General features: G+C 37.0%; 1 protein-coding gene across 3 annotated transcripts in view; it reads left to right on the plus strand.

Annotated features, from left to right (window-relative positions):
• GRM8 (glutamate metabotropic receptor 8) overlaps window positions 1-26154 on the plus strand; it is a 797799-nt gene that overhangs the window by 617164 nt on the left and 154481 nt on the right. For all 3 annotated transcript variants that reach the window (XM_050782557.1, XM_050782558.1, XM_050782559.1), the window contains exon 8: window positions 7808-7944. In XM_050782557.1, coding sequence (XP_050638514.1) covers window positions 7808-7944 — 137 coding nt within the window. The remainder of the gene's footprint in view (window positions 1-7807; window positions 7945-26154) is intronic.

A 26154-nucleotide genomic window follows, 5' to 3' on the forward strand; every position in this document is an offset into this window, starting at 1 on the left:
AAGATTTAGTCCTGTGTGTTGCTGTAGATGTGGGTATTAAAGTAGGTTTTGAATTGATTGAATGGATGGACAGTAATCAGCTGCTTACTAAGCGGGGACGACTGTCTGAAGAACATGTTTGTAATATGTAAGAATCAAGCATTGTATCTGAAATAATTATCAAACAATAATATGGAGATACAGATAATTGGAAAAGTCTGCATTCAGGGCTAGACATATAAATTTGAGACTCATCAGTGGAGGAATGAGGTTAAATTTCAACTTAAAATGTGTCAAAGAGTAAAAGAGGAATAAGAAAGTGGAGAGAATGAACACAATTTTACCATGAAGGAGAGTGAAAAATGAGGCAGTAGCTGAATGAGTCTGTGGGGATAGAGTCATGGGTTTTGGTTGCTTTCTTCTTAAGATGAGAGCTATTAGAACTGATTTGTAAATTGATGGGGATGCTTCTGCCAAAAGTCTAAATTTGTGGATGTAAAAGAAAGAAAAGAAAACTGTGAACAGAAAGTGCATGGAAGGTGAGAGTGATGGGACCCCAGCACCAGGGGGGGACGTGCCTTTGATTGGACCTGGGACATGTGTTGCATCAGGAGGGATGGGAGAATATGTGTGTGGATGCAGGTAGGCAGTAGAGTTTGTGGTGGAATGATGAGGACGTTTTTGTATTGCTGTCTTTTGTCAGTGGGAATGTATGAAGCAAGCCAAAGTGATGGGGAAAGGAAGGTGTTGGATACGTGATGGGTGAGAATAAGTCATGAAACAGTCAAATATTACCTAGAAGGGAGGGAGAACTGGACCAAATGGGAAAGTGTGATAGGATTGCAGAGCAATGCTGATTGTCTATGTGAAATCTGAGGGTATGAATTTAAAGTAACACCAGACAGCAGGGACAAGGTAAAGCAAGTGAGGCACCTAGCATGCAAAATTCAGGGAGACAGACTCCCTCTTGGAGTCATGCCCTGGGTATCTCATTTACCTCAGCCTAGTCCTGGTTTTTTCAGACAATAAAATTTTATCATTTTGTCAAACAATGTTCAACTGCTTGGATGCAGGCAAAGAAGATGTACAATTGAATTTAATCATTATTGTGATTTTGATAGAGCGATTCACTGGACAGAGAGAAGCACAGGAGAATAGAGGGTATTCCCTAGGAAGATCATAGAACATGTCTAGGAATAGGAGAGAAGAGTCACTATCATGGGAGCGAAGCACAGTGACAAAACGGGGTGATTAATGAATTGGTAAGTGGAGGAAATCATAGAATTGTTGCAGTGAGGTTGGAAGGTGGTGTCCAAAGAGGAAAATTGTGGAGATGATATAGTTACTAGACAAGTTCCAGAGAGTGACTATGACAGTGTGTGTCAAGAGGCATGAATGAATTTTTTAAAAAAAACTGGTAAGTGGGGCCAGCTTGATGTCTCATGCCTGTAATCCCAGCACTTTGGGAGGCCAAGGTGGGTGGATCACCTGAGGTCAGGAGTTCAAGACCAGCCTGGCCGACATGGTGAAACCCTGTCTCTACTAAAACTACAAAAATTGGCCAGGCCTGGTGGCACATGCCTGTAATCCCAGCTACTCAGGAAGCCGAGACAGGAGAATCGCTTGAACCCGGGAGGCGGAGGTTGCAGTGAGCCGAGATGGAGCCACTGCACTCCAGCCTGGAGGACAGAGACAAGACTTCATCTCAAAACAAACAAACAAACACACAAAAAAGGTAATTGGAAATAAGTAAGTCTAACTATGCAGCCATGTTGTTGAGTGATGAGTAAATGATCCTACCACCAAAAAGACAACAGAAACATTGTTGGAAAACAATACAGTAAGTCACATGCTAAAGGCTTCGGAGAATTGGAGTGAGTAATTGATACATATAAGGGTGAGTAATTGATACATATAAGAGTAATCTAATTCCTAAATAATAAAGCTATAATATGATTTTAATTCAAATATGTGAACCCATTTAAGTGTAATAAATACTTAGTAAAGTAAATTGGATAAGGAAAGAGCGTGAATAATTGAGACACTGTTGAAAATTGCTACTTCCTATGGCATTTTGGTCAGTGACAAATCTCACATATTTATTCTTCATTTAAGGGTGCTAAAAATTACTAAATTAACTGATTTCATTTCTAGCTTTCTTATTTTTTTCCTGCTTTTCCAATAGTTTAGGCAGTGATGAGCAGGATAATAAAGTTTTGGTAGCAGGAGGGGAGCAGAAAAATAATAAACTTGACAATAAAAGAGCTGAGAGGATTGCACTTATAAAGAGATTTATAATTTTTGCACATAAAGGTGAATGCAGGCCAGGCGTGGTGGCTCACACCTGTAATCCCAGCACTTTGGGAGGCCGAGGTGGGCAGATCACGAGGTCAGGAGATTGAGACCAGCCTTGCTAACATGGTGAAACCCCGTCTCTACTAAAAATACAAGAAATTAGCCAGGCGTGGTGGCGGGCACCTGTAGTCCCAGCTACTCAGGAGGCTGAGGCAGGAGAATGGCATGAACCCGGGAGGTGGAGGTTGCAGTGAGCCGAGTTCGTGCCACTGCACTCCAGCCTGGGCAACAGAGTGAGACTCCGTCTCAAAAAAAAAAAAAAAAAAAAAAAAAAAAAAGCGGTAATTGCATTATTTTTACATTGTGTTTTGCATGGTGTAAACAAGAAAATGTATACCAAAGGGGTGTAAGTGCAGCCAAAAGAATGGAAGATGATGAGTGTTTGCGTTCATTGCACATCTATTGTATACCAGTCATATACACTGTCATCTCGTGCAATGCTTGTAACAGTTTAGGAAGGTTGGGGTTATTATACCTGCTTGGCAGATGAGAAAACAGGCTTTTAAGGAGATTAACTTACTCAGATCACACAGGTAATTGGTAGAGTCAGAAAGCAGACTCTAGTCTCTGTATCCCAAGCCCATATTCTTCCCCTGCACAATATTCAAAAGAGCCAACATTTTCAAAAAAAAATCTTTGTTGAATGTATTATTTTCCCTCCAAAACCATGTTGGAGTGTTTGAGATGCCTATGAATAAAAATATTTTTTGACACACTTCTTACTGAACAGAAAATATTCAAGGAGATGTATGAGCTCTAAGGGTAGCACCTGATGAGTAGACATTACCTCACAATTCCATGTTGCTTGTTTCCATTTCCTCACTAGCAAATGTGGATGGAAAAGTTTGTTTGAAGACAGCATCTCGCTCTGTCACTTGGAGTTGGAGAGCAGTGGCGCAATTCTAGTTCACTGTAACCTCAAGCTCCTGGTCTCGAGCGATCTTTCCACCCCAGCCTCCTGAGTAATAAGGAGTACAGGCACATGCCACCATGCCTGGCTTATTTCTCTTTTGGTACAGATGGGGGGTGTCACTGTGTCGTCCAGGCTGGTCTTCAGCTCCTGGCCTGAAGAGATCCTCCTACCTCAGCCTCCCAAAGTGCTGGGATTACAAGTATGAGCCACTGCACCCAGCCTGAAAACTTTTTTAAAAAATTAATCCACTTTTGGCTGGGCACGTTTATTCATGCCTGTAATCCCAGCATTTTGGGAGGCCAAGGTGGGAGGATTGTTTGACCCCAGGAGTTCGAGACCAGCCTGGGCAGCATGGAAAAACCCTGTGTCTACCAAAAATTACAAAAATTAGCTGGGCACGATGGCACACGCTTGTGGTCCCAGCTACTCAGGAGGCCGAGGTTGGGGAATCCCTTGATCCTAGGAGGTAGATGTTACAGTGAGCGAAGATGACACCACTGCGCTCCAGCCTGAGTGACAGAGGGAGACCCTGTCCTCCACCCTCCTCAAAAACAAAATTAATACACTTCAAAATTTATGAAATACCTAAAGTGTAGGATGGAGAGAAACAAAACAGGAAAATGTGAGTGTAATTTTTCATGTAAAATATGTGTGAATATTGCTTAATCAAATATATTTAAATTTTATTTCTTACCTGTGTTGTGTTGTTATTAAACCTTAATAAATTGATGACTATATTAACAAACATCTGTCATTTGAAATTTTTTTGTGCACAAAAAAATATTTGGCACTTAATTCTGTTTCTCAGAGTGGCCAGTTTCAGTACAAACAATGGTATTTTTAAAAGATGGCAAACTTGTAGGAATTATTAAACAGCTAACGAGTTAGTTCCTTATGGCTACTCAACGATGCTCTTTCTACATCGACCAGAGTTCCATGGCAGTCATTTGAAATGAGTCAATATGTAATGGAATCAATTCTTCCTGAAAGAGGGTTGAAGTAATTCAACTGCAAGCCTAGTTTGAGACTAGAAATCGCTTTAGGAAAACAAGGTGCAAAGGTGATCAGTAATAATAACCACTTCAGCTACCGGTAATTAACGCAGAGCCCATTCAAAGATATGTCAAAGTTTCCCTGTGGTTTCCCTAATGTCACATTAATAGCAAGGTGAGAGGATTTATTTGTTCTCTCCATTTGTGAATACAAAAGATGGGAGGAAATATATATGAAGTTCATAAGGTCACGAAGAGGGAAGCATGGATTTGCTTGGAATCTTTAGTGGATGCCTCTTTCATGCTTTCCTATAATCTATTGATTACTCGCGTGGGACTAAGCACTGTCTTTGCTGCAGTGCTTACAATGATAATAGATACTTTTGCCTTTCCTAAGAAGACCATAGCTTTGTGAGGATTGCAGAGGGTCCACCCAATGTTGAACACATTGGGCTCTAAAAAAGTATCTGTGGAATAAATGTTTGGTCAGGTACAGGATGGATAGTAAAAGTCTGTGGAGTGTTGTGAGGGCTTTGGTATTGCATGTTAGGACATAAAGAGGTGGTTGGGCACCTTCCCCAGGGTTGGAGTAAGATGAAGCTTCTATAAGTGCATGGACCTTGAACCATATCTTGAAGGAATTATATAGAGAGGGGTAAGGAGGAAAGAGAATGGGAAATTAGAGAAAATAGCATGAGCAAAGACAGAATGGTGAGATAGAGCATGATGAATTTAGGGACCTGCATTTTAGGTATAAGTGGCATTGTGTTGAAAGAGAACAGAGATTAATGAGAGTGACATCATGAAAACTTACGTGCTCACTGAGTTTATATGTTCTCATATAGACAGTGGCTCTCAAACACAACATTTCCATAAAACAACAGAAGAAATTATAGTTAATACATAATATGATGTACTAAATGTTTTATATATGTTGATTCATTTAATCCTTATATATCCTTCTGAGGTGGGAGTTGCCGTTAGCCCGCTGTATAACTGAGAAATGTGAGATATAGGGAAATTAAGAAATGCACTCAAGATACTACGTCAATAAGTGACATAGTGGCGTTTGAACCCAATGATCTGTCTCCAGAACCCACACTCATAACTACTTTAGAATATTGCACCTTAATACACTGTCAGATGTAGTGTAACTTATCTTAATAATGATATTCAAAGTATCTAAGTTACAAATTATTGTATTTTGTGACAATGTAGCTCTCCAATGAGCTCTCTTGAGAGGCTTTCTTGACTTGGATATAGAAACAGCTAGCACATTAGGAATTATGTATAACTCAGGGTATATTCATGGTAAAGTGTTATACAAGTGACATTATTTCATCTTAGGTACTGTGACTGTAAAAAAGATTGGGAACTGCTGTTGTGGAATATAAGGAGTCCCTCAGTCAAGGAGGTGACAACTTGGGATATTTTAAGTAGAGAGAATTAAGTATCCCTTTATTGAGGAGAGAATATGCAATTCAAATATTTCATAGTGACATATAGATGTCAGGAGTTGATCGTGTTAATGTGAAATTCTTAACATATGTGTTTTTCTTGTCAGAAATATCTTCCTCATTTGAATTTCAATAATCTTTTGTCTAGCCATCACTTAGAGAACTTCCAACATCCTTTCTATTACTATGTGTTGGTGTGTACTGAAAATAAATGTGGAGTGAATAATTTAATTATCCACATACACTGTTATAAGCACTTGACAAGTGTTGATTATTTAATTCTCACAACAACTCTTTGAGAAAAGTATCATTATTACTCCCATTTTACAGATGAAGGAACTGAGGATTTAAGAGGTTAACCTGCTCGTGGTCACTAGGAGCTGAGAAAGGCTTTGGTCAGGTTTGGCAAATAGGTTCCACCAGAATATATAACGAGTAGCTAAGATAGCACAGCCTGATTGGAGAGCTCTTATTTTATTCCCTGAGTAATGTACATCTGTTGATTTATATATAAAGTCATTTCCCATGTGAATTAATAATAGTAATAATAATTTACATGTATACAGCTCTTTTAGGACCTCAAAATTTATCCATATTTATTGTTAAGTCCCTGTGGTAAGTGAAGGAAAAGGGACGTACACAAGTTGTGGAAATCAATGGGGAATGGAGTGAGCCTGGACATGGAACTTCCAGTTCTGAGAGCAGTGGTCTTTCTCCCATGCGGTGCCATCTCTTGCAGCCTCAGCAGTTCCTGATGATACCAGATATCTGTAGTCTCATCAGAGAACTCACATCACGATTTTTTAGGAAGAATCAAGAAAACAGAATATTAGACATCTGTCCATTAAATACTGGAAAAGTATTCACATTGTTGCTATGTGACTCTGATTAAATTTATTTACAGCTTATTGTCTTTTTTTGATAAAGTCATCAATTTGTTTGATAAGTTAAATATTTTGGAATTTTGTGATGGCTGGTAATTAGGTAAACAACTCTACAGATAGAATAAGAAACTCATTATAAGATGGAAATATGTACAGTTGACATATATAACTATTAGTAATGTATACTTTTGGAGAGTATAGTATGAGACAGAGATAACAAGAAGGGGAAACTCTCTAGCACGTTATAGAAATTAAATCCAATATCCTGTGAGAAGAGAGTCAGAGAAGAGGCCTGCAGAGAGAAGACAGACACCAAGAAAAGGGATTGGTGTTATGTGAATTTTTCAAGATAGGAAAGAATAAAAAAGAAATGTACAGAAGCCTAAAAGCTGTTAGAGAAAAGGCAATTCTATATGGATAGTGAAGCTAGATGGAACAAGAACACATTGGGGTGGTGATCCATTTCTACTCTTCCCCTGTAATTACATAAAAGTTAGTAAGAGGGAAAGTAAAAGTGAGCAGAAACTATTAAGAGAAAAGATGAAAACCTCCGAAAGGAATGGAGTTTAGAAAAGACTACAGTTCTTGCATCCTGCTGCTCTGCCACTCTTAGACCTGTCACTGTGAAGGGGGAGAACATTTATGATCTGAGCAGAGTTGAGACTTCCCATAGATCACTGCCTCACCCATTGAGAGGTTCCCAACAATAGACCCCATTGATATACTCTGGGGCAGAAGTAGCAGAGGCACAGGAACTGAAAAGGCAACTGCTTTAGAGAGTTTAGAAAAAGCAAATCTCAGGATTCTGGCCAGAACATTCTCCTGCTATAATTTGAATTGCTGTTAGTAGTTCGAATTGTACAATAGCTGTCATGCTTCAAAACATTTACATTTTTCTCTATTAACTATCATACTATGTAGCCAGTATTGAATATTCAGCCTATCAACTTTTATTTATTTAGCTGTTATGTGCATTGCTTAACTTGGATACTCATCATTTACTTTCTAATGTGTACAATAAAGCACATCTTACTCATGTATGTATGTCTAGGCTTCTTTTCATGTAAAAGATATTATGCTATCAAGAATGACCTTGTATGGATTGCAATCTTTGTATTACTTACTGCACACAATATATTTTTATCTACCATTCCTTCTAAAAGAAAAATAAGCCCAGTGGGCTATCTTACTAAAGCTTTATTAACATTGTTTTCTAAATCTTTATAGGCAGTGCTGGCACTCCTGTCACTTTTAATGAAAACGGAGATGCTCCTGGACGTTATGATATCTTCCAGTATCAAATAACCAACAAAAGCACAGAGTACAAAGTCATCGGCCACTGGACCAATCAGCTTCATCTAAAAGCAAGTATCATTATAAACATCTATTAATGTGTATAGCTCTCCAGGAGGGATGCTTTATTTTTAAGTACATAACTTTTGTCAGAATAGATTTTCCCCATAAATAAACTTTTAGAAAAGGTATGACTTGATTCTCTCTTCAATTTTGAAATGTTATGGACATTCTTGAGCCTCTTTAGAGAAATCTTCTGATATCTGTAAGAATTTAATGAATGATCTGATTTTTTTTCTGTAATTGACTATACACTTAGAGAAATTTTGCCTTTTTATGAAAGAAATTTGTTGTAATCTTTGTACAATTTTTGTATGTGTGTTGGGGGTGGGGTGGAATTGACTGAATATGTCCTCGTTTATAAATTTGGGCTTAAAAAAAGGGCACATCACCTTTGCCACATCACAAGGTGAGACCTTCTGGCTATATCAGGTTGATGGAAGTGAATCATACTATGCGTTTATATTGCCTCTTTCAGTTGCAACACCAGGGAAAGTTGATGTATCCAAGGGTGATGTTCAGATTATTTAACAGCCTTTAGAGCTACCTGCTGTTTTTGTCTACCTCAGGCACTCTTCAGGTCAAGGTCCGTTAATTCTCAGTTTCCACAAATGGCCATGTGAGGGTGACTTGAAGAGCCCAGCTGGAAGCAGGTTCCCAAGACCTGGGTTTGGTGCCCAAAATCACCTGGGCATTTGCCTGCAAGGTGCCACACCATCACCCAGGGTTCTGTTTCTTTCGACTAGAATCTGATGGGGACCCAGTGGGGTTAGCACGTGGGGATGGCTGTATGGAGGAGGAACTTCATCAGGTGTCCAAGACTGGTGGGCACTCCCTCAGAGGAGCTCTCTTAGGGCAGAGGTCTTTGGGGGATTTGGGGAGAGCTACTAGGTGCCATCACTCTTCAATCCTAAGGGGCTCTGGAACAGGAAACCAATTCTGAACTTGATGGATAAGGGAGGTCCAGGAAATCAGTGCACAGGGCTGTGGATGCTGGGGTGGGGAGTCCAGGGAGGGTAGCATCTACTTACTGTAAAGAATTATTTCACATTTCAACAGCCCTTTGCCACATATTAGTGCACACTGGCGTTTTTAGGTATAGAGAAGGATGGAGCACGTTCTGTAGTCTCAGCCGAGGTTTGGAGTTCATTCATCCAGCATCTCTTCCACAGAAATGTAGGACTATTCACAGAAATTTGGTGGCCAAGAAATAACTACAAGAACAGTAGACAGTAGAATGTTTTTAAAATGCTTCAAATAAACTAGGAAAATATTCTTCTTCTGTTCTATTTTTTTTGTGTAATTCACTCTTTCCTCTAACAAAAGCATCTCCTCTTCTTGATTCTCAGAGCTACCATAATACTGTGAGAGTGTACACATGCTTTCTCATGTTTGAACCTAATCAGAAGACATCAATTTGATATTTTTAATCAATTTTTTTGTATTTCCAAATATGTCCCCCGAAGTGATATGTCTATGCAGCACCAGTCACCCAAGTTCTCAGAAAAGTAGACGATGAGAAATTACAGAACCAGAGAGATTATGATTTATTTTTCTTCCTGATAATTATTACAGCTATGCATTTAATAATGCACAGACAGCTTATGTTTCTAACTATTGTAGTGATACATAAGGCCACATATCAATACTTTACTACTTGTAGGTGCTTCATGAAATCTTATCCATCGTTCTGCAATCCAAATTGACATTTACTGAAACATAACTTTGATAATGCCACAGGTTATTGATAATCAATAGCTTTTTGACAAAAGCTCTTTTGAAAGAGGACCTATGGGAAATGAAATAAGACAGAAATGATTTGACAAGGTCTAAGATAGGAAAGCTACTTTTGTCTGACTTTTATTAATGTCAAACTGCCTATCATTAATATATTCTGATGATTGGGATTTACACAGCAAAATCAAATGTTTCAGAAATATATGCACTAACATACAATACCATTACATGACATAATTTTACACACAAGTACACATATATACCTGTCTCACCATATACACATAATGTAGTTATAAAACTTCCTATTGAATCTCAAGCTGCTCTTTTATGTACATTTAACAGTGCATGAAAGTTTTATGTTTATGACTGTGTTATTGTTCATAAAATGTATCAAAACAATTTGTGAGAATTATTTCTCATGCATGATTATGATCATTTGTAACTAGATAGCATTGCTGGTTTCACTGAAATGGAAAACGCAGCTCTTAGAAGAAAAAAATAATAAATTGGACTGTGGGGAGAGGTTATAAATTAAGAATTAAATTCTGAGGATTATCAGGACAAATCAAATGACTTTTATCCTTAGGAGTTGCGTTAGTCACCTGCTTGAAGGTGGAGTATTAGAGTGCTTGGCAAGCTACTGACTTGTTAATGTTCTGCTTAGATCTGTGGCAAAGTACTAAAAAATTATTTGCCTCAGTTTTATCATGTCTAAAATGAAAACAGTAGCACCCACGTTATATGGTTGTAATGAGCATTAAATGAAGTAATACAATAAATAACTTTGCCCCGTGTTTGGCACATCAGAGGTCTGTAAATGTTGCTTATGATTAGTCCAATATCTCAATATTCCACATGGTCAGTGAGAGACATGATAGATAATGAGTGTACTGGGTAAAGTGAAGGTCCCATTAGAAGAGGAACTTGAGTTTGTGTGAGAAAGTTCAGAGACAATCTTTGCATTCAAAATGCTGACTGTTTGTCCCCACAGCCAGTCCTTTCTGCCTGTCTTTGACATTGGCCTTAATACTTGGCAAATCTCTCTGCATTCAAAAAGTAAACTTTATATAAGATGAATTTATTTTCCTGCGGTACCATGTGGGTAGGTATCATCCCCTAGGCAGTTATATTTTGAATGGATTTGGTAAATTCAATCTGTGCTCATACTCTGTTAACAGGTGTTGAGACTAGAGTGAATAGGTGAACCCTGCTCTCGGGGCACTCACGGATTAGAAGGAGAGACAAACAGTCGGACCAACCATTCTAGCGCAATGAAGCAGGTGCACTGATGAAGGTATATATACTGGTTTGCAATGGCAGCCTAGAGAGAGGTTCCTAATCTGGCCCAGCCTCTGGTGGGAATTGTCACTGTGGCCAAAGGAGGATACTGACAGGAGGATTTACTCTTCTCCATATACTCTATCTCTTCTTGTTCTATTAAACCAGATTTATGATAGCTTTCACATTCTCAATGGTAAGCATTTATCAGTCAGTTATTGGATTGAACTCTGCTTGTTTTCAAAGAGCCAGTTTTTCTGGCTGAGTTCAACCATAGTATACATTTGTAGAAAGAGGGTATATGGTTAGGCATATTTGAATGCAATAAATTTGCCTTGAATATCTCTTAGTGGATTGAATGAATTTTTGAAATAAGTAGATTATTCTTTTTTTTTTCCTAGAAAATATGTTAGGTATTTCATTTCCTCCAAAGCATTGTCTTTATTGTTCCAAACATTACTGTTTCTTTTTTCTTTTTATGAAACTGACATATGTTCTTAATTTAGCAATACAATCAGCATAATTTGTTTAAGTTTTCTACTCAGTAATCTTGGCCCACACATGAGGGGTGTATTGTCTACCTGAGAGTGAATTAGAAAGAACGAGTCTCTCTATTTTGTTAGGCAGAAACTCTCAAGAGGCAGGTGGTCCTTATTAGTGATTACAAAACATACTGTAACCTAGAGGTTCAGAGTAAACAGAAGAGCCTGAATTGTGAAAAGAACAGCCATATGCTGCTCTGTGTCCACAGGGAGAACATGTCTTGGGGATACCGTATGGGCCAAAAATAACTCAGGGCATTTTTTTTTAATGCTTTTTCCAGCCAGAACCACTTTTTCTTGATTACTGTAGGAATGAAACATATGTTTTTATTGGTTTCAACATATTATTCTTTTTATAATCAAGGAAATAAGTTGAATGTAAATGATAAAAACAAAGAATAGTGACTTTACAAGGTGTCCCAATCACAATGATTAGTGGCAGAGTGTAATTTGGAAAGGTGATTTGAAGGAGAACGTGATTTAATAATTTTTAACCTGATTTAATTTTCAGTGGATGACTCCATAGAAGAAAAACTTCGAATAGGGTACTGAGCTTTGAACCTCAGTTTTCTCATCTAAATCGGGTAATAGATACTGTTATGAATAGTAAACACATATGGTGGTCAAGAACAAGATCTCAAAGTCCAAAAGAAGATATTTGAATTCTGACCTTTCATTCATGAGCTGTGTAGCCTTGGGCATGTGACTTAGACTCAGGTTCTTTATCTACCTACTTGATAGAGTTCTTGAAATCATCAAGGAAATTGTATGTACAAAAGTCCTAGAACGTTGACTGGCACATATTAAGTATTGAATGAATATGATAATAATAAATTTTGTTTTGTTTTGCTAGTACAACCAGCCTACCAAAGAGGACCTTTACTGGGTATTTCAGTATGAAATCAAACTGAAGCTGCATTTGCAGTCTTCTTTCTGTCTTTATTCTGATGTTCTGAATAGGGAGTAGCTGTAACGAGAGGTATATGCACCATGATAACTTGGCTGTTTACACAATAAGTCCAAAGTATTTGTTTTGGTATTTTAAAAAGTAGGCTCTATGATTCAAATGCTTTGGAAAAAACTAAAACTTGAGCAAACTTTCTGATGGAATTTTGCTCCACAAAATTAGTCTTTACCACATACCTATAGTATAGTATTTATTTTAATTGAATGTATGTATTTTCTTATAGATGATCAGTTAAATATATATATGCTATATGTATGTATACTGGAGCTTCCTTGGCTTGCTTGGAATAAAAAAAGGGAGAATTCCTGAGTCTCCCCATTTGTCTCAGGGATTTTTTTTTTTTATTCTTGATAAACATCAACTGTTTTTTTAATATGAATATCATTAATTTCATTAATTTCATAGAGGAACAGCTTTTATATAATGAAAAATATTAAAATGGTTTTGAAGTAACAATGGACTGAATAGAGTTGAAACAGTGTTTGAGAGAAGACTTGACCTTTGTTTGCTTTGTTAGGAAACATGCATTTTCTCTTTGCCTCTGTTTCCCTGTTTGCAAAGTTGCTTACATGTGAAAATGTTCTTTCCTATGATTGTCAGTGCACACACATATATACATACACACACACAAACACATACATATATATATAATATATAATATAAAAAAATATATAAATATATATATATTTGTTCACCCTATGAGATAAGTATTATATGAAGCACTCCTTTTCCTACATAGCATAAATGTGAGTCAATTTCCTGGGCCCTTTCTCTGTATTCTGTTAGAACTTTAAATGCCACTCTAGTTCTTAACTTTGTACTCGATTATGAAAATACTTTGTTCTGTTTCCTTTCCTTACAACAAGATGATTTTTAAAGCTGTATATTTGTTTATTAGATGCTAATTTATTCTTTTCAAAAAGTCATTTTGAGGTCATTACTTATATCTCTGTTTATGAGATAACAAGATATAAGGTAATAATATGATTTGGTAAAGTCATATTATTCACAGATTGAGCAAATGTTAAGGTGATTAAATTTGAACTACATTCTTGCCAAGCCCAGAGTAAGTACTCAGTGTGTATTTAATATGTCATGAATAATATGCTGATCTTTTCTACATATTGACTGAACATAGATGGATGATCCAAGATTATCTATTAGGAAGTGCATTCATGCACAGATTATTTATTCAGTGATTGTTCCCTGCCAGGCAGGATGAATATCATGGCAGGGCATCAGTATAAAATATACAGTCATCCCTATGTAGATATGGGGAATTGGTTTCAGGACCACCACATACACCAAAATCTATGCATGACCATTTCCCCCAGTCAGCCTTGCAGAAACCATGCATATGAAAAATCAGGCCTTCTTATATGCAGGTTTCACATCTGCCAATACTATATTTTCTGTCTGTGTTCGATTGAAAAAAACCAATGTAGAGGTCATACACTCCAAACCCACGTTGTCCAAGGGTCAACTATATTTCCAGATATCAACAGATTTCTAATCCATTAAGGGCAACCATATACTCATAACTACAATAAATGTATAATTATACAGGTACAGATTAAATAATAAGCTATTTGAATTCATTGGTTTGAATGTGAATTCAAGGAATCAATGATGATCTTAAACTAGGGACTTTGGATAGTTTCTTGACGTAGATGAAATTCTTTTAATGGTCAGAAATATTTGGAAGAACATATAGGCCATTAAAAAAGCATCCATTCATCCATCCATGATTCATCCATTCATGTATTCATTTTGTAAAACAGAGCCTCCAGTTTGCCAGTGCTGCAGTGCATGCTGGGATGGTTTAGAAGTGTCTCAGATTCAGTTCATTGTGTCATCCATGAAGTAACAGGACTATGCAGGTTCAACATCCAAGGATATGTCTCTTTCATGAGCCCATACTAATACATCCAGCTGTGTTCCTTTATTCTTTTTCAACTTTAAACACAAATTCATAATTAGCAAAGTATTATCAGCATTCACAAAGAAACATATTCTCTCTTGGTCTAGAGGCTGGGGAACTAGAGAACTGTACTGGTGTATCTGGTTTAAAACATTTCAGTACAAATGAGTCAAGAAGACCCCAGTAGTTAGATGGCCTGACAGGTGCAGCCTGACCCTTCCCTTCCATTCTCAGAGAAGCAAGATAATTGGAGGCAAGGAAACTGTTCTACTTGGCTTTATGTCTTTAATGATTAGTATAATATGGGACTTACTAAATGTTCCCACATGAATAAATTAATAAACCAAAAATGTAAAGCACTGTTATCTTTCCAAGGCCAAAAAGGTGAGCTGACTCTATGATACTGAGATAATGTATAACCAAGGAGCACATTTTAGTAAGGGTAGAGCTAAAAGTCATTGTCAAGGTAATCAAGGACAAACTCCAGAATGGGTAATCATGTTAAAAGATCCTTGCAATCAGACCAGATAGAATTTAAGGGAAAGTCCAAAGTTACAAACAGGAGCAAGAGGAGTGCATGTAAGTGACCCAGATAAAATTCTAAGGGGCACATTGTTACTATTACCAATGGCTTTGGCTTTTATTCTTGCCCATGCCATTCGCAGACCTTCAAATCCTGCAGATGGCGTTAGAGTTACTGAGTGACTTCTGATAACTGTCTTTGAGGAGCATTTGCCATTGAATGGGCAGATCTATTCTGCTTACACAAGGACTTCATAATGCAAGTTGTTAAGTACAATAATACAGATGAGGACTGTTGTCTAGGTTTTCATAGAGAGCTAGATAAAGGCTCAGTTTCTTTACGGGACTGAGTATGATTCTGAGCTCCCAGAACAGAGAACAATCTGATCAGAGAACATTGTGGGGGAATGAAGAGAGATAGCTTGAACTTAAATTCTATAAGACCTCATATACCATGAGAACATTTTAAGATATTTTTGAGCTACAGGGAGTTTTTCAATAGAGAGATGCTCACATTTAAGCTTCAGGAGAATGTCTTTGGCAGCAAAGTGCAGATTGGCTGGAGAAGAGGTAGTTCCATGAGCTAAGTCAAAGACGTAATTAAGAGTTTTTTTTTCTATTTTACTTAATTTTTGGATAGATTTTCCCTCGCCTATTTATCTACTTTGCTCCAGCCTTAATTCATAAAATATTTTGAAAGGCCTTACTAAGATGTATTTATCACAGTAGGACAAATAAATAAGTGAGGACATTAGGAACAAGGGATAAAAAGAGTTCGTGAATTTTAGTTCATACTCAACTTACATTTTCCCAATAACAACAACAAATAGATTCATCTAGGCTATTCAGTAGAGTAGGTGAAATAATCTTGTCACTATTCTAAGAATATACAAAACTATGCCATACCAAATCTGATTTAATCTGATTAGGACTTGAGAAGCAGAATTCAGTGATCCAGATCCAGTTGGAGGCAGGTTTCTAGGGTGATCTACTGATATTCAGGGTGTCTAGTTGTTTTTCAGGGAGAAATGGGCATTGAAACCCTGTCATTATAAAAAAAAAAAAAAAAAAAAAAAAAAAAAAAAAAAAAAAAAAACCCAGGAAAAATCCACAAGAGTTTAATTAGTTATTTAAATAATAACTGAAAATAGCAGAAATGGAGAAGAAACAACAAAAAAGGTAGACTTCACATATGACTGAGAACATGTGATATTTGCTAATAGAATGGTGGTTAGCAAAGGCAGGGAAGAGTAGGGGAGGGGAATTAAGAAGGGTGGGTGGGAGTATAAAAAATATAGTCAGATAGAAGGATGGAGTTCTAGTGTTCAATAGCACAATAAGATGATGATAGTTAACAGTACTTTATTGTATATTTCAAAATAGCTGGAAGAGAAGATTCAGAATGTTCCCAACATAAAGAAATGATAAATATTTGAAGGAGATCCTAAATCCCCTGATTTTATCATTACATATTGATGCATGTATCAAAACGTCATATGTACCCAACAGATATGTACAACTATTATGTATCCATAATAATTAAAAATTTCAAAGATAGCAGTTTAATTAGAAAAGGAAAATCAAAGAAAGTGATGCTGCTTAAGACATAACATAAAATAAGAAATGTGTTTTTATACCAGCACCAAAGATGGATAAAAGAAGCTGGTGACTCTAGACTTTTATGGGGATAATAAAGTAATAAAAATGAAAATAAATGGTATTTTAATCCTTATTTTAACCTTGGGAGGAGTAAAATAAGTACAATTTTGACATAACAAGTAGAATAAGCAAGGTTAAAATAAGGTTATAAACATAAAATGAAGCTCTGGAATAGAGGAATAACTGGTAAAAAGTCATTTTATTATGGTAGTTTTACATGTGAATCCTGTATCCTAGAGTACTTGTAAAAGCTCAGTGGGTTTCATCAGTGTTATGTGAAATCTAAAGTGTACAAGAGCATTACAACTAAGAATTGAAAAGTATTGTATATGAATTAAAATATGTAGCCTCCGATTGTAGATAGGTCAGTGATTTATTAGAGCAAGACAAAAGAATAATTGATGTTTATTGACTGAATCAAAAATTTCTCATGACATCTTTCCTCAAAGCTTCCAATAATTAATTGCGGGAGGAGAGCCAAAAGCTGGGATCCTCCTAAACTCCCCATACTATGTTAATAGGGTTATGGATGCCATATTTTCAACTGAAGTTACAGAAATATGCAACTGTGTATAATCTCCGGGGTTTGAGATGTAAAACAATGTTTTCTCTTCAGATTATTTCTTTTTAGTTGTATATTTAAATGATGAAATACACAACAAGGACATAGAAATGTACTAAATTTTGCTAGTATTTGATTGTTTTCACTTGTCATAAAATCATTTTTATTGACATTATTGTGAGATAATTGCAGATATATTTGCAGGTGTAGGAAATAATTGAGATTCCATGTCCCTTTTACATAGGTTTTTCCAGTGATAACATTTGCAAAATTATTGTACAGTATCACAACTAGGATATTGACATTCATATAATCTACCAATCTTATTCAGATCTCCCTAGTTTTACTTATATTCCTCTGTGTGTGTGAGTGCATGTGCTTATAGCTCTCTGCTATTTTGTTAACCATTTTTGTCTGTGTATGTGCTACCACAGTAAACATACAGAACATTTCAGTTACCACAAGGATCCCTTATGTTGTCTTGTCATATCCATATTGTTTTCTCTCCCATATGCCTCTCTCCCCAATGCCTGAAAACCACTAATACGTTCTCTATTTACATAATTTTATCATTTCTAGAGTGTTATACAACCCCATCCATACGTGGGCAAAGGACATGAAAAGGCATTTTTCAAAAGAAGGCATACATGTAGCAAACAAGTATATGAAAAAAACGCTCAACTTTACCAATCATTAGAGAAATGCAAATCAAAACCACAATCAGATGCCATCTCACACCAGTCAGAATGGCTATTATTAAAAAATCAAAAAATGACAGATGTTGAGGAGGTTATGGAGGAAAGGGGAATGTTTATACACTGCTGGTGGGAATGTAAATTAGTTCAGCCATTGTGGAAATCAGTTTGGAGATTTCTCAAAGAACTTAAAACAGGATTAACATTCACCCCAGCAATCCCATTACTGGGGTATACACTCAAAGGAATATAAATAGTTTTGTTTTTTGGGTTTTTTTTTTTTTTTTTTTTTTTTGAGACAGAGTCTCACTGTTACCCAGTCTGGAGAGCAGTGGCACTATCTCAGCTCACTGCAACCTCTGCCTCCTGGGTTCAAGTGATTCTTGTGACTCAGGACTGTGCCACCACACCCAGCTAATTTTTGTATTTTTAGTAAAGACATGGTTTCACCATATTGTCCAGGCTGGTCTCAAACTTGTGAGCTGAAGTGATCTGGCTGCTTCGGCTGCCCAAATGTTGGGAATACAGGCATGAGCCACTGCGGCCAGCTGAACTATAAATCATTCTATCATAAAGACAAATGGACGTGCATGTTAATTGCGGCACTGTTCACAATAGGAAAGACACGGAATCATCCTAAATGCCCATCAACAGTAGACTGAATAAAGAAAATGTAGTACGTATACATCATGGAATACTACATGACTACATAAAAGGAGATCATGTCCTTTGCAGAGACATGGGTACCCCATTAAGTAGTATGCTTATTACTTTGGTGTCAAAATAATATGTACACCAAACCTCTGTACATACCCTTTACCTATATAACAAACCTGGGCCAGGTGCAGTGGCTCACACCTATAATCCTAGCACTTTGGGAGGCCCAGGCAGGCTGATTGCTTGAGTCCAGGAGTTTGAGACCAGCCTGGGCAACATGACAAAATCCCATCTCTACAATAAATAAATAAATAAATAAATAAATAAATAATAAAATACCAAAATTAGCTGGAGTGGTGGTGTGTGCCTGTAGTCCCAGCTACTGGGGAAGGGGAGGTTGCTGTGAGCCGCAATCATGTCACTGCACTCCAACCTGAGCAACAGAGCGAGACCCTTTCTCAAAAACAAAAAAGAACAAAACCAAAAGAACAAAAATCCACAAACCAAACTTCACGTGTACCCCTGAACCTAAAATAAAAGTAAAAATAAATATAAAATTTTCATCAAAGCTGTGTAAACAGATCACACAGTATGTAAATCTTTGAAGTTAGTTTTTTTTACTGAGCATATTTTTAAAAAATTTCATCCAGGTTGCTGCATTGCTTTTTATTGTTGAGTAGTACTCCAATGATGAATGTACCAAGGTTTGTTTAACCACCCACACTTTAAAGGACACCTGTAAAATAGTTATGGAGAAACCTGCCGTGAGCATTTATTGAATTGTATTTAGAGAACAGCATGGTAGAGTGATGTCTTGTCTCAGAACTGAACTAAGTCATTTCTTAATGGACAGATAAAATTTACATATTTACTATGTACAGCATGATGTTTTGAAGCATATATACCTTTTGGAATGCTTAAATCTAGCTAACATATGCATTACTTCACGTAGTCATGATTTTTGTGATAAGAACACTTTATATCCACTCCTTTAGCATTTTTCATGACTACAATATATTATTATCTATAGTCACCTGCTATACAATAGATCTCTTGAACATATTCCTCCTATCTAACTGAAATTTTGTATCCTATGCCCAATATTTCACAAATTCTGCCATCCTCCAACCACCCAAGCCCTTGTTAACCATCATTCTACTCTCTGCGTCTTTGTGGATTCCATGTATGAGTGAGATAGTATGGTATTTATCTTTCTGTACCTGGCTTATTTTACTCAACATAATGTCCTCTAGCTTCATCCAAGTTTTCACAGATGACAATATTTCATTCTTTTTATGGAGAAACAGTATTCCATTATGTATATACACCACATTTTCCTTATCCATTCATCCACTGATGGACACTTAGGTTGATTCTACATCTTGGCTATCATGAATAATGCTACAATGAACACGATAGTGCAGATATATCTTCAACATACTGATTTCACTTCCCCTGGATGTATACAGAGTAGGAGATGGCCAGATCATATGATAGTTCTATTTTTAATTTTTTGAGGAATCTTCATATTATTTTCCATAATGGCTGCACTAATTTACATTCCCACCAACAGCTTGCAAAATTCCATTTTCCCCATATCCTCACTAATACTTGTTACCTTTTTGATAATAGGTATTCTATCATGTGTGAAGTGATACCTCATTATGATTTTAATTTGCATTTTCCTAATGATTAGTGATATTGGGCATTTTTTCATATACCTATTAGCTATTTGTATGTCTTCTTTTGAAAAGCGTCTATTTAGGTCCTTTGCCCGATGTTTACCAGGTTGTTTGTTTGTTTGTTTGTTTGTTTGTTTGCTAATGAGCTGTTTGAGTATCATATATTTTGGATACAACCTTTTGCCAGATGTATAATTTACAAATATTTTCTCCCATTCTGTAGGGTGTCTCTTCACTCTTGTTGATTGTTTCCTTTACTGTGCAGAAGCTTTTTAGTTTTGTATAATCCTGTCATTTATTTTTGCTTTTGTTGTCTGTGCTTTTGGGGTCACATCCAAAAAGTCATTCCTTAGACCTATGTCATGGAGATTTTCTCCTATTTTTTTAATAGCAGTTTCATAGTTTTGGGTCTTATATTTAAGTACTTAATCCATTTTAAGTTAATTTTTATATGATATGAGAAAATTACCTAAATTTATTCTTCTGCACATAGATATCCAGTTTTCCGAACACTAGTTATTGAAAATACTATAATTTCTCCATTGTGTGTTCTTGGTACCTTTGTTGAATCAGTTTGCTGTGAAAGTATGGATTTATTTCAGTGTTCTCTATTCTGTTCCATTGGTACATTTGTTTTCATGCCAGTTCTCTGCTGTTATAGTAACTATAGCTTTGTTGTATATTTTAAAGTTAGGTAACATGGTGCAGCTTTGTTCTTTTCACTCCAGATTGTGTTGGCTAGTCAAAGTCTGTTGTAGTTTCATACAAATTTTAAAATTGCTTTTTCTAGTTCTGTGAAAAATGGCACTTGCATTTTGATAGGGATTGCATTGAATCTGTAGATTGCTTGGTATAGTATGGACCTTTTAACAATATCAACTTTTTCAATCTGTGAACATAGGATATCTTTTCATTTATTTCTATCCTCTCAATTTTTTTCATCAGTATTTCATAATTTTCAATGTATAGATCTTCTAGCTCCTTGGTTCAATTTATTCACAAATGTTTCATTTTTTGTAGTTAGGTAAAGGGGATCACTTTCTTGACTTTTTTCAGATTGTTTGCTGATTTTTGTATGTTGATTTTGTGTAATGTAACATTACTGAATTTGGATATTAGTTCTAATAGTTTTTTAGAGTTTGTTATACATAACAGCATGTCATCTACAAACAAGGACAATTTATCTTCTTCTTTTCTAATTTGGATTCATTGTCTTTCTTTCTCTTGCCTAATTGCTTTGACTGTGACCTCCAGTATATACTGAATAGAAGTGACAAGAGTGGCCACTCTTGTCTTATTCTAGATTTTAGAGAAAAAACTTCCAACTTTTCCCCCAGTGAGTATGATGTTAGCTATGGGTTTGTCATATGTGGCCTTTATTATGTTGATGTACATGCTTTTTATACCTAGTTTGTTGAGAGTTTTTATCATGAATATATGTTGAATGTTGTCAAATATTTTTAAATCTGCATCTATTGAAATGATCATATGTTTTTTGTTCTCCCTTCAGTTAATGTGATGTATCACATTTATTATTTTACATATGTTGAATCATCCTTGTATCCCTAAGATGAATCCCACTTGATCATGGTGAATGATCTTTTTCAATGCCTTTGAATTCTGTTTGCCAATATTTTGTTGAAGATGTTTTACATCAGTGTTCATCAGGGATATTGGCTTGAGGTTTTTTTTTTTTTTTTTTTTTTTTTTTTTTTTTTGTAGTGTTATCTGGCTTTGGTATCAGGGTGATGCTGATCTTGTAAAATGAGTTTGAAAGTATTCCCTCTTCAATTTTTTAAGAGTTTTAAATAGTTAGTATGAGTCATTCTTTAAGTTTTTGATAGAATTCAGCAATGAAGCCATCAGGTTCTGGGATTTTTTCTTGATGGGAGACTTTTTATTATTGATTCAATCTCCTTACTCATTATTGGTCTGTTTATGTGTTTATTCATTATTGGTCTGCTAAGATTTTCTATTTCTTAATAGTTTAGTCTTGGTAAGTTGTATACGTCGAGGCATTTATCCATTTTTTTTCTGGGTTTTTCTATTTGTTTGCAGGTAATTGTTCATTGTAGCCTCACAATCTTTTGTGTTTCTGATGTATCAGGTGTAATATTTCCTTTTTCATTTATGATTTTATTTATTTGTGTCTCTTTAAGTTTTGTTGAATTTGTTAATCTTTTCCAGAAACCAAATCTTAGTTTTGTTGATCTTTTCTATTGAATTTCTAATATCTATTTTATTCATTTATGTATGATCTTTTTCTTTCCTTCCTTCTACTTTGAGCTTAGTTTGTTCTTGTTTTTCTAGTTCCTTAAGGTACAATGTTAGGTTGTTTACTTGAGACTGTTCTTTTTTGATGCAGGCATTTCTTGGTATGAACTTTCCTCTTGGAACTGTTTCTGTTGTATCCCACAGGTTTGGGTATGTTGTATGTTCATTTTTGTTTGTCTTAAGAAAGTTTTAAATTTATCTTTGAATGTTCTGTAAATATCTGTTAAGTCCATTTGTTCTAGGGTATAGTTTAAATCCATTGTTTCTTTGTTGACTTTCTGTCTTGATGACCTGTCTAATGCTGTCAGTGGAGTATTGAAGTCCCGCACTATTAATGTGTTGCTGTCCATCTCATTTCTTAGGACTACTAGTAATCATTTTATAAATTTGGAAGCTCCAGTGTTAGGTGCATATATATTTAGGATTGTGATACTCTTGTGTTGAACGAGGCCTCTTATCATTGTATAATGCCCCTCTTTGTCTTTTTTAACTGCTGTTGCTTTAAAGTTTGTTTTGTCTGATATAAGAATAACTATCCTGCTCTCTTTTGATTTCCATTTACATGGAATGTCTTTTTTCACCCCTTTTTCTTAAGCTTATGTGAGTTCATATGTATTAGGTGAGTCTCTTGAAGGCAGCAGATACTTAGTTGGTGAATTATTATCCATTCTGCCATTCTGTATCTTTTAAGTGGAGCATTTAAGCCGTTTACATTCAATGTTGGTATTGAGATGTGAGGTACTCTTCATTGTGCTATTTGTTGCCTAAATACCATTTTTAAAAAATTTATGGTGGTGTTGTTTTATAGGTCCTGTGATATTTATGCTTTAAGGAGGTTCTGTTTTGATGACTTTCAAGGATTTGTTTCAAGATTTAGAGCTCCTTTTAGTAGTTCTTACAGTGCCGGCTTGGTAGTAGTGTATTCTCTCAGCATTTGTTTGTCTGAAAAATATCATACCTTTCCTTTATTTATTAAGCTTAGTTTCACTGGACACAAAAGAGTATTGGCTAATAATTGTTTTGTTTAGGAGGCTGAAGATAGGGCCCCAATCTCTTCTTGTGTGGAGGGTTTCTGCTGAGAAATCTGCTGTTAATCTGATAGATTTTCCTTTACAGGTTACCTGGGGCTTTTGCCTCACAGCTTTTAAGATTCTTTCCTTCATCTTAACTGTAGACAACCTGATGACAATGTGCATAGGCGATAATCTTTTTGTGATGAATTTCCCAGGTATTCTTTGAGCTTCTTGTATTTGAATGTCTAGATCTCTAGCAAGACGGGGAAGTTTTCCTCAATTATTCCCCCATATATGTTTTCCAAACTTTTAAATTTCCTCTTCAGGAATACCAGTTATTCTTAGGTTTGGTCATTTAACATAATCCCAAATTCTTGGAGACTTTGTTCATTTTTTTAAATTCTTTTTTTCTTTGTCTTTGTTGTACTGGATTATTTCAAAAACCTTGTCTCTGAGCTCTAAAGTTCTTTCTTCTGCTTGTTCAATTCTATTGCTGAGACTTTCAGTGCATTTTGCATTTCTATAAGTTGTGATTTTTTTATTTATGCTATCAATCTCACTGAAGATTTTTCCCTTATATCTACATCATTTTTTTTTTAATTTCATGAAATTGGACTTCACCTTTCTCTGCTGCCTCCTTAATTAGCTTAATAATTGGCCTTCTGAATTCTTTTCCTGGCATGTCAAGACTTTCTTCATGGTTTGGATCCACTACTGGCGAGCTAGTGTGATATTTTGAGGGTGCTAAACAACCTTGTTTTGTCATTACCAGAAGTGATTTTCTTGTTCCTTTTCATTTGTGTAGGCTATGTCAGAGGGAAGATGTGGGGCTCAAAGGCTGCTGTTCAGATTGTTTTGTTCCATGGGGTGCTCCCTTGATGTAGTACTCTTTCCTTTTTCCTAGGCATGTGGCTTCCTGAGAGCCAAACTATATTGATTATTATTTCTCTTCTGGATTTAGTCACCCAGCGTGGCTACCTGGTTCTGGGCTGCTACTAGGGGGTGTCTGCACACAGTTCTGCCTCTTAGCCATGGATAGAAGCACCTGCTCCAGTGGAGGTGGCAGGGGAGTGAAATGTATTCTGTGAGGATCCGTAGTTGTATTATTGTTGTTTATTGCACCAGTTTTGTGCTGATTGGCCTCCTGCCAGAAGGTGGCATTTTTAAGAGAGCATGAGCTGTGGTAGTATAGGGAAGATCAGGCAGCGGCTGGAGCCCTAGAACTCCCAAGAGAATCTGAGCCTTGTCTTCAGCTACCAGAGTGGGTAGAGAAATACCATCAAGTTGGGGCAGGGTAGACATGTCTGAGCTGATTCTTCTTGGGCAGGGCTTGCTGCAGCTGCTGTGGGGGATGGGATTGTGGTTCCCAGGTCAATGGAGTTATGTTACCAGGAGGATTATGGCTGCCTCTGCTATGTCACGTAGGTTGCCAGGGAAGTGGGGGACAGCTGACAGTTACAGGCCTCACCCAGTTCCCGTGCAACCCAAAAGGCCAGTCTCACTCCCACTGTGCCTCCCCACAACAGCACCAAGTTTGTTTTCAGGCAGTGGGGAAGCAGGGCTAAGAACTTGCCCCAGGCTACCAGCCTCCCAGCTGAAAAAGCAAGCAGGATTTCAGGTTTCACACCTCCTGGCCTGCCTGTGTCTGCACTCTGGATTCACTCCCTCCCCCAAGTTCTGTCCAAGAAACTTTGCACGTTTGTTTGGAATTGTTACAAAGTTCAGCTTGAGGTTTCTTTTTTATCTGTGGTCTTTTCCCAGTTCCACTGGCAACCCTCCCCAAGGATCCCTGTGGGACAAAGTCAGAAATGGCTTCCCTGGGGACCGAGAGAGCCCACGGGGCTCTTCCCGTGCTTCCTCTACTCCTGTATTTCACTCGGCTCTTTAAATTATCTCAGTTCTAGGTAGGGTCAAATCCTTCTCCCATAACTTGGACCTTCGAGTTCCCCAGTGAGGGCGTGTGTTCAGGGATGGACAATCGCCCTTTCTCACTTTCAAACTTTGGACAATCATAGTGTTTGGGCTGTCTCCTGGGTCCTGCAAGAGCAATCTGCTTCCTTCAAAGGGTCTGTGGATTCTCTTGGATTTCCTGGTATGTTCCTGCAGTAGTTCTTTCAGCAAAAGCTCACGATGTTCTCCACATGCTGCTCTGCCTGTCTGAGTGGGAGCTGCAATTTAGTCCTGCCTCCCATCTGCCATTTTCCCCCATAAATCCTATGTATCACATTTTCTTTTTTTTTTTTTTTTTTTTTTTTTTGAGACGGAGTCTCACTCTGTCACCCAGCCTGGAGTGCAGTGGTGCGATCTCGGCTCACTGCAAGCTCTGCCTCCCAGGTTTACGCCATTCTCCTGCCTCAGCCTCCCGAGCAGCTGGTACTACAGGCACCAGCCACCTCGCCTGGCTAGTTTTTTTGTATTTTTTAGTAGAGACGGGGTTTCACCGTGTTAGCCAGGATGATTTCGATCTCCTGACCTCGTGATCCGCCCGTCTCGGCCTCTCAAAGTGCTGGGATTACAGGCTTGAGCCACCGCGCCCGGCCTGTATCACATTTTCTTGATCCAGTTCACCACTGATGGGCATCTAGGTTGATGTCATGCTTTGCTTTAGTGAATAGCTCTGTGATAAGCATATGAGTGCATGTGTCTTTTTGGTAGAATGATTTATTTTCCTTTGGGCATATATCCAGTAATGAGATTGCTGGGTCGAATGGT

Source organism: Macaca thibetana, chromosome 3, assembly GCF_024542745.1.
Source record: "Macaca thibetana thibetana isolate TM-01 chromosome 3, ASM2454274v1, whole genome shotgun sequence".
Classification (NCBI taxonomy): Eukaryota; Metazoa; Chordata; class Mammalia; order Primates; family Cercopithecidae; genus Macaca; species Macaca thibetana.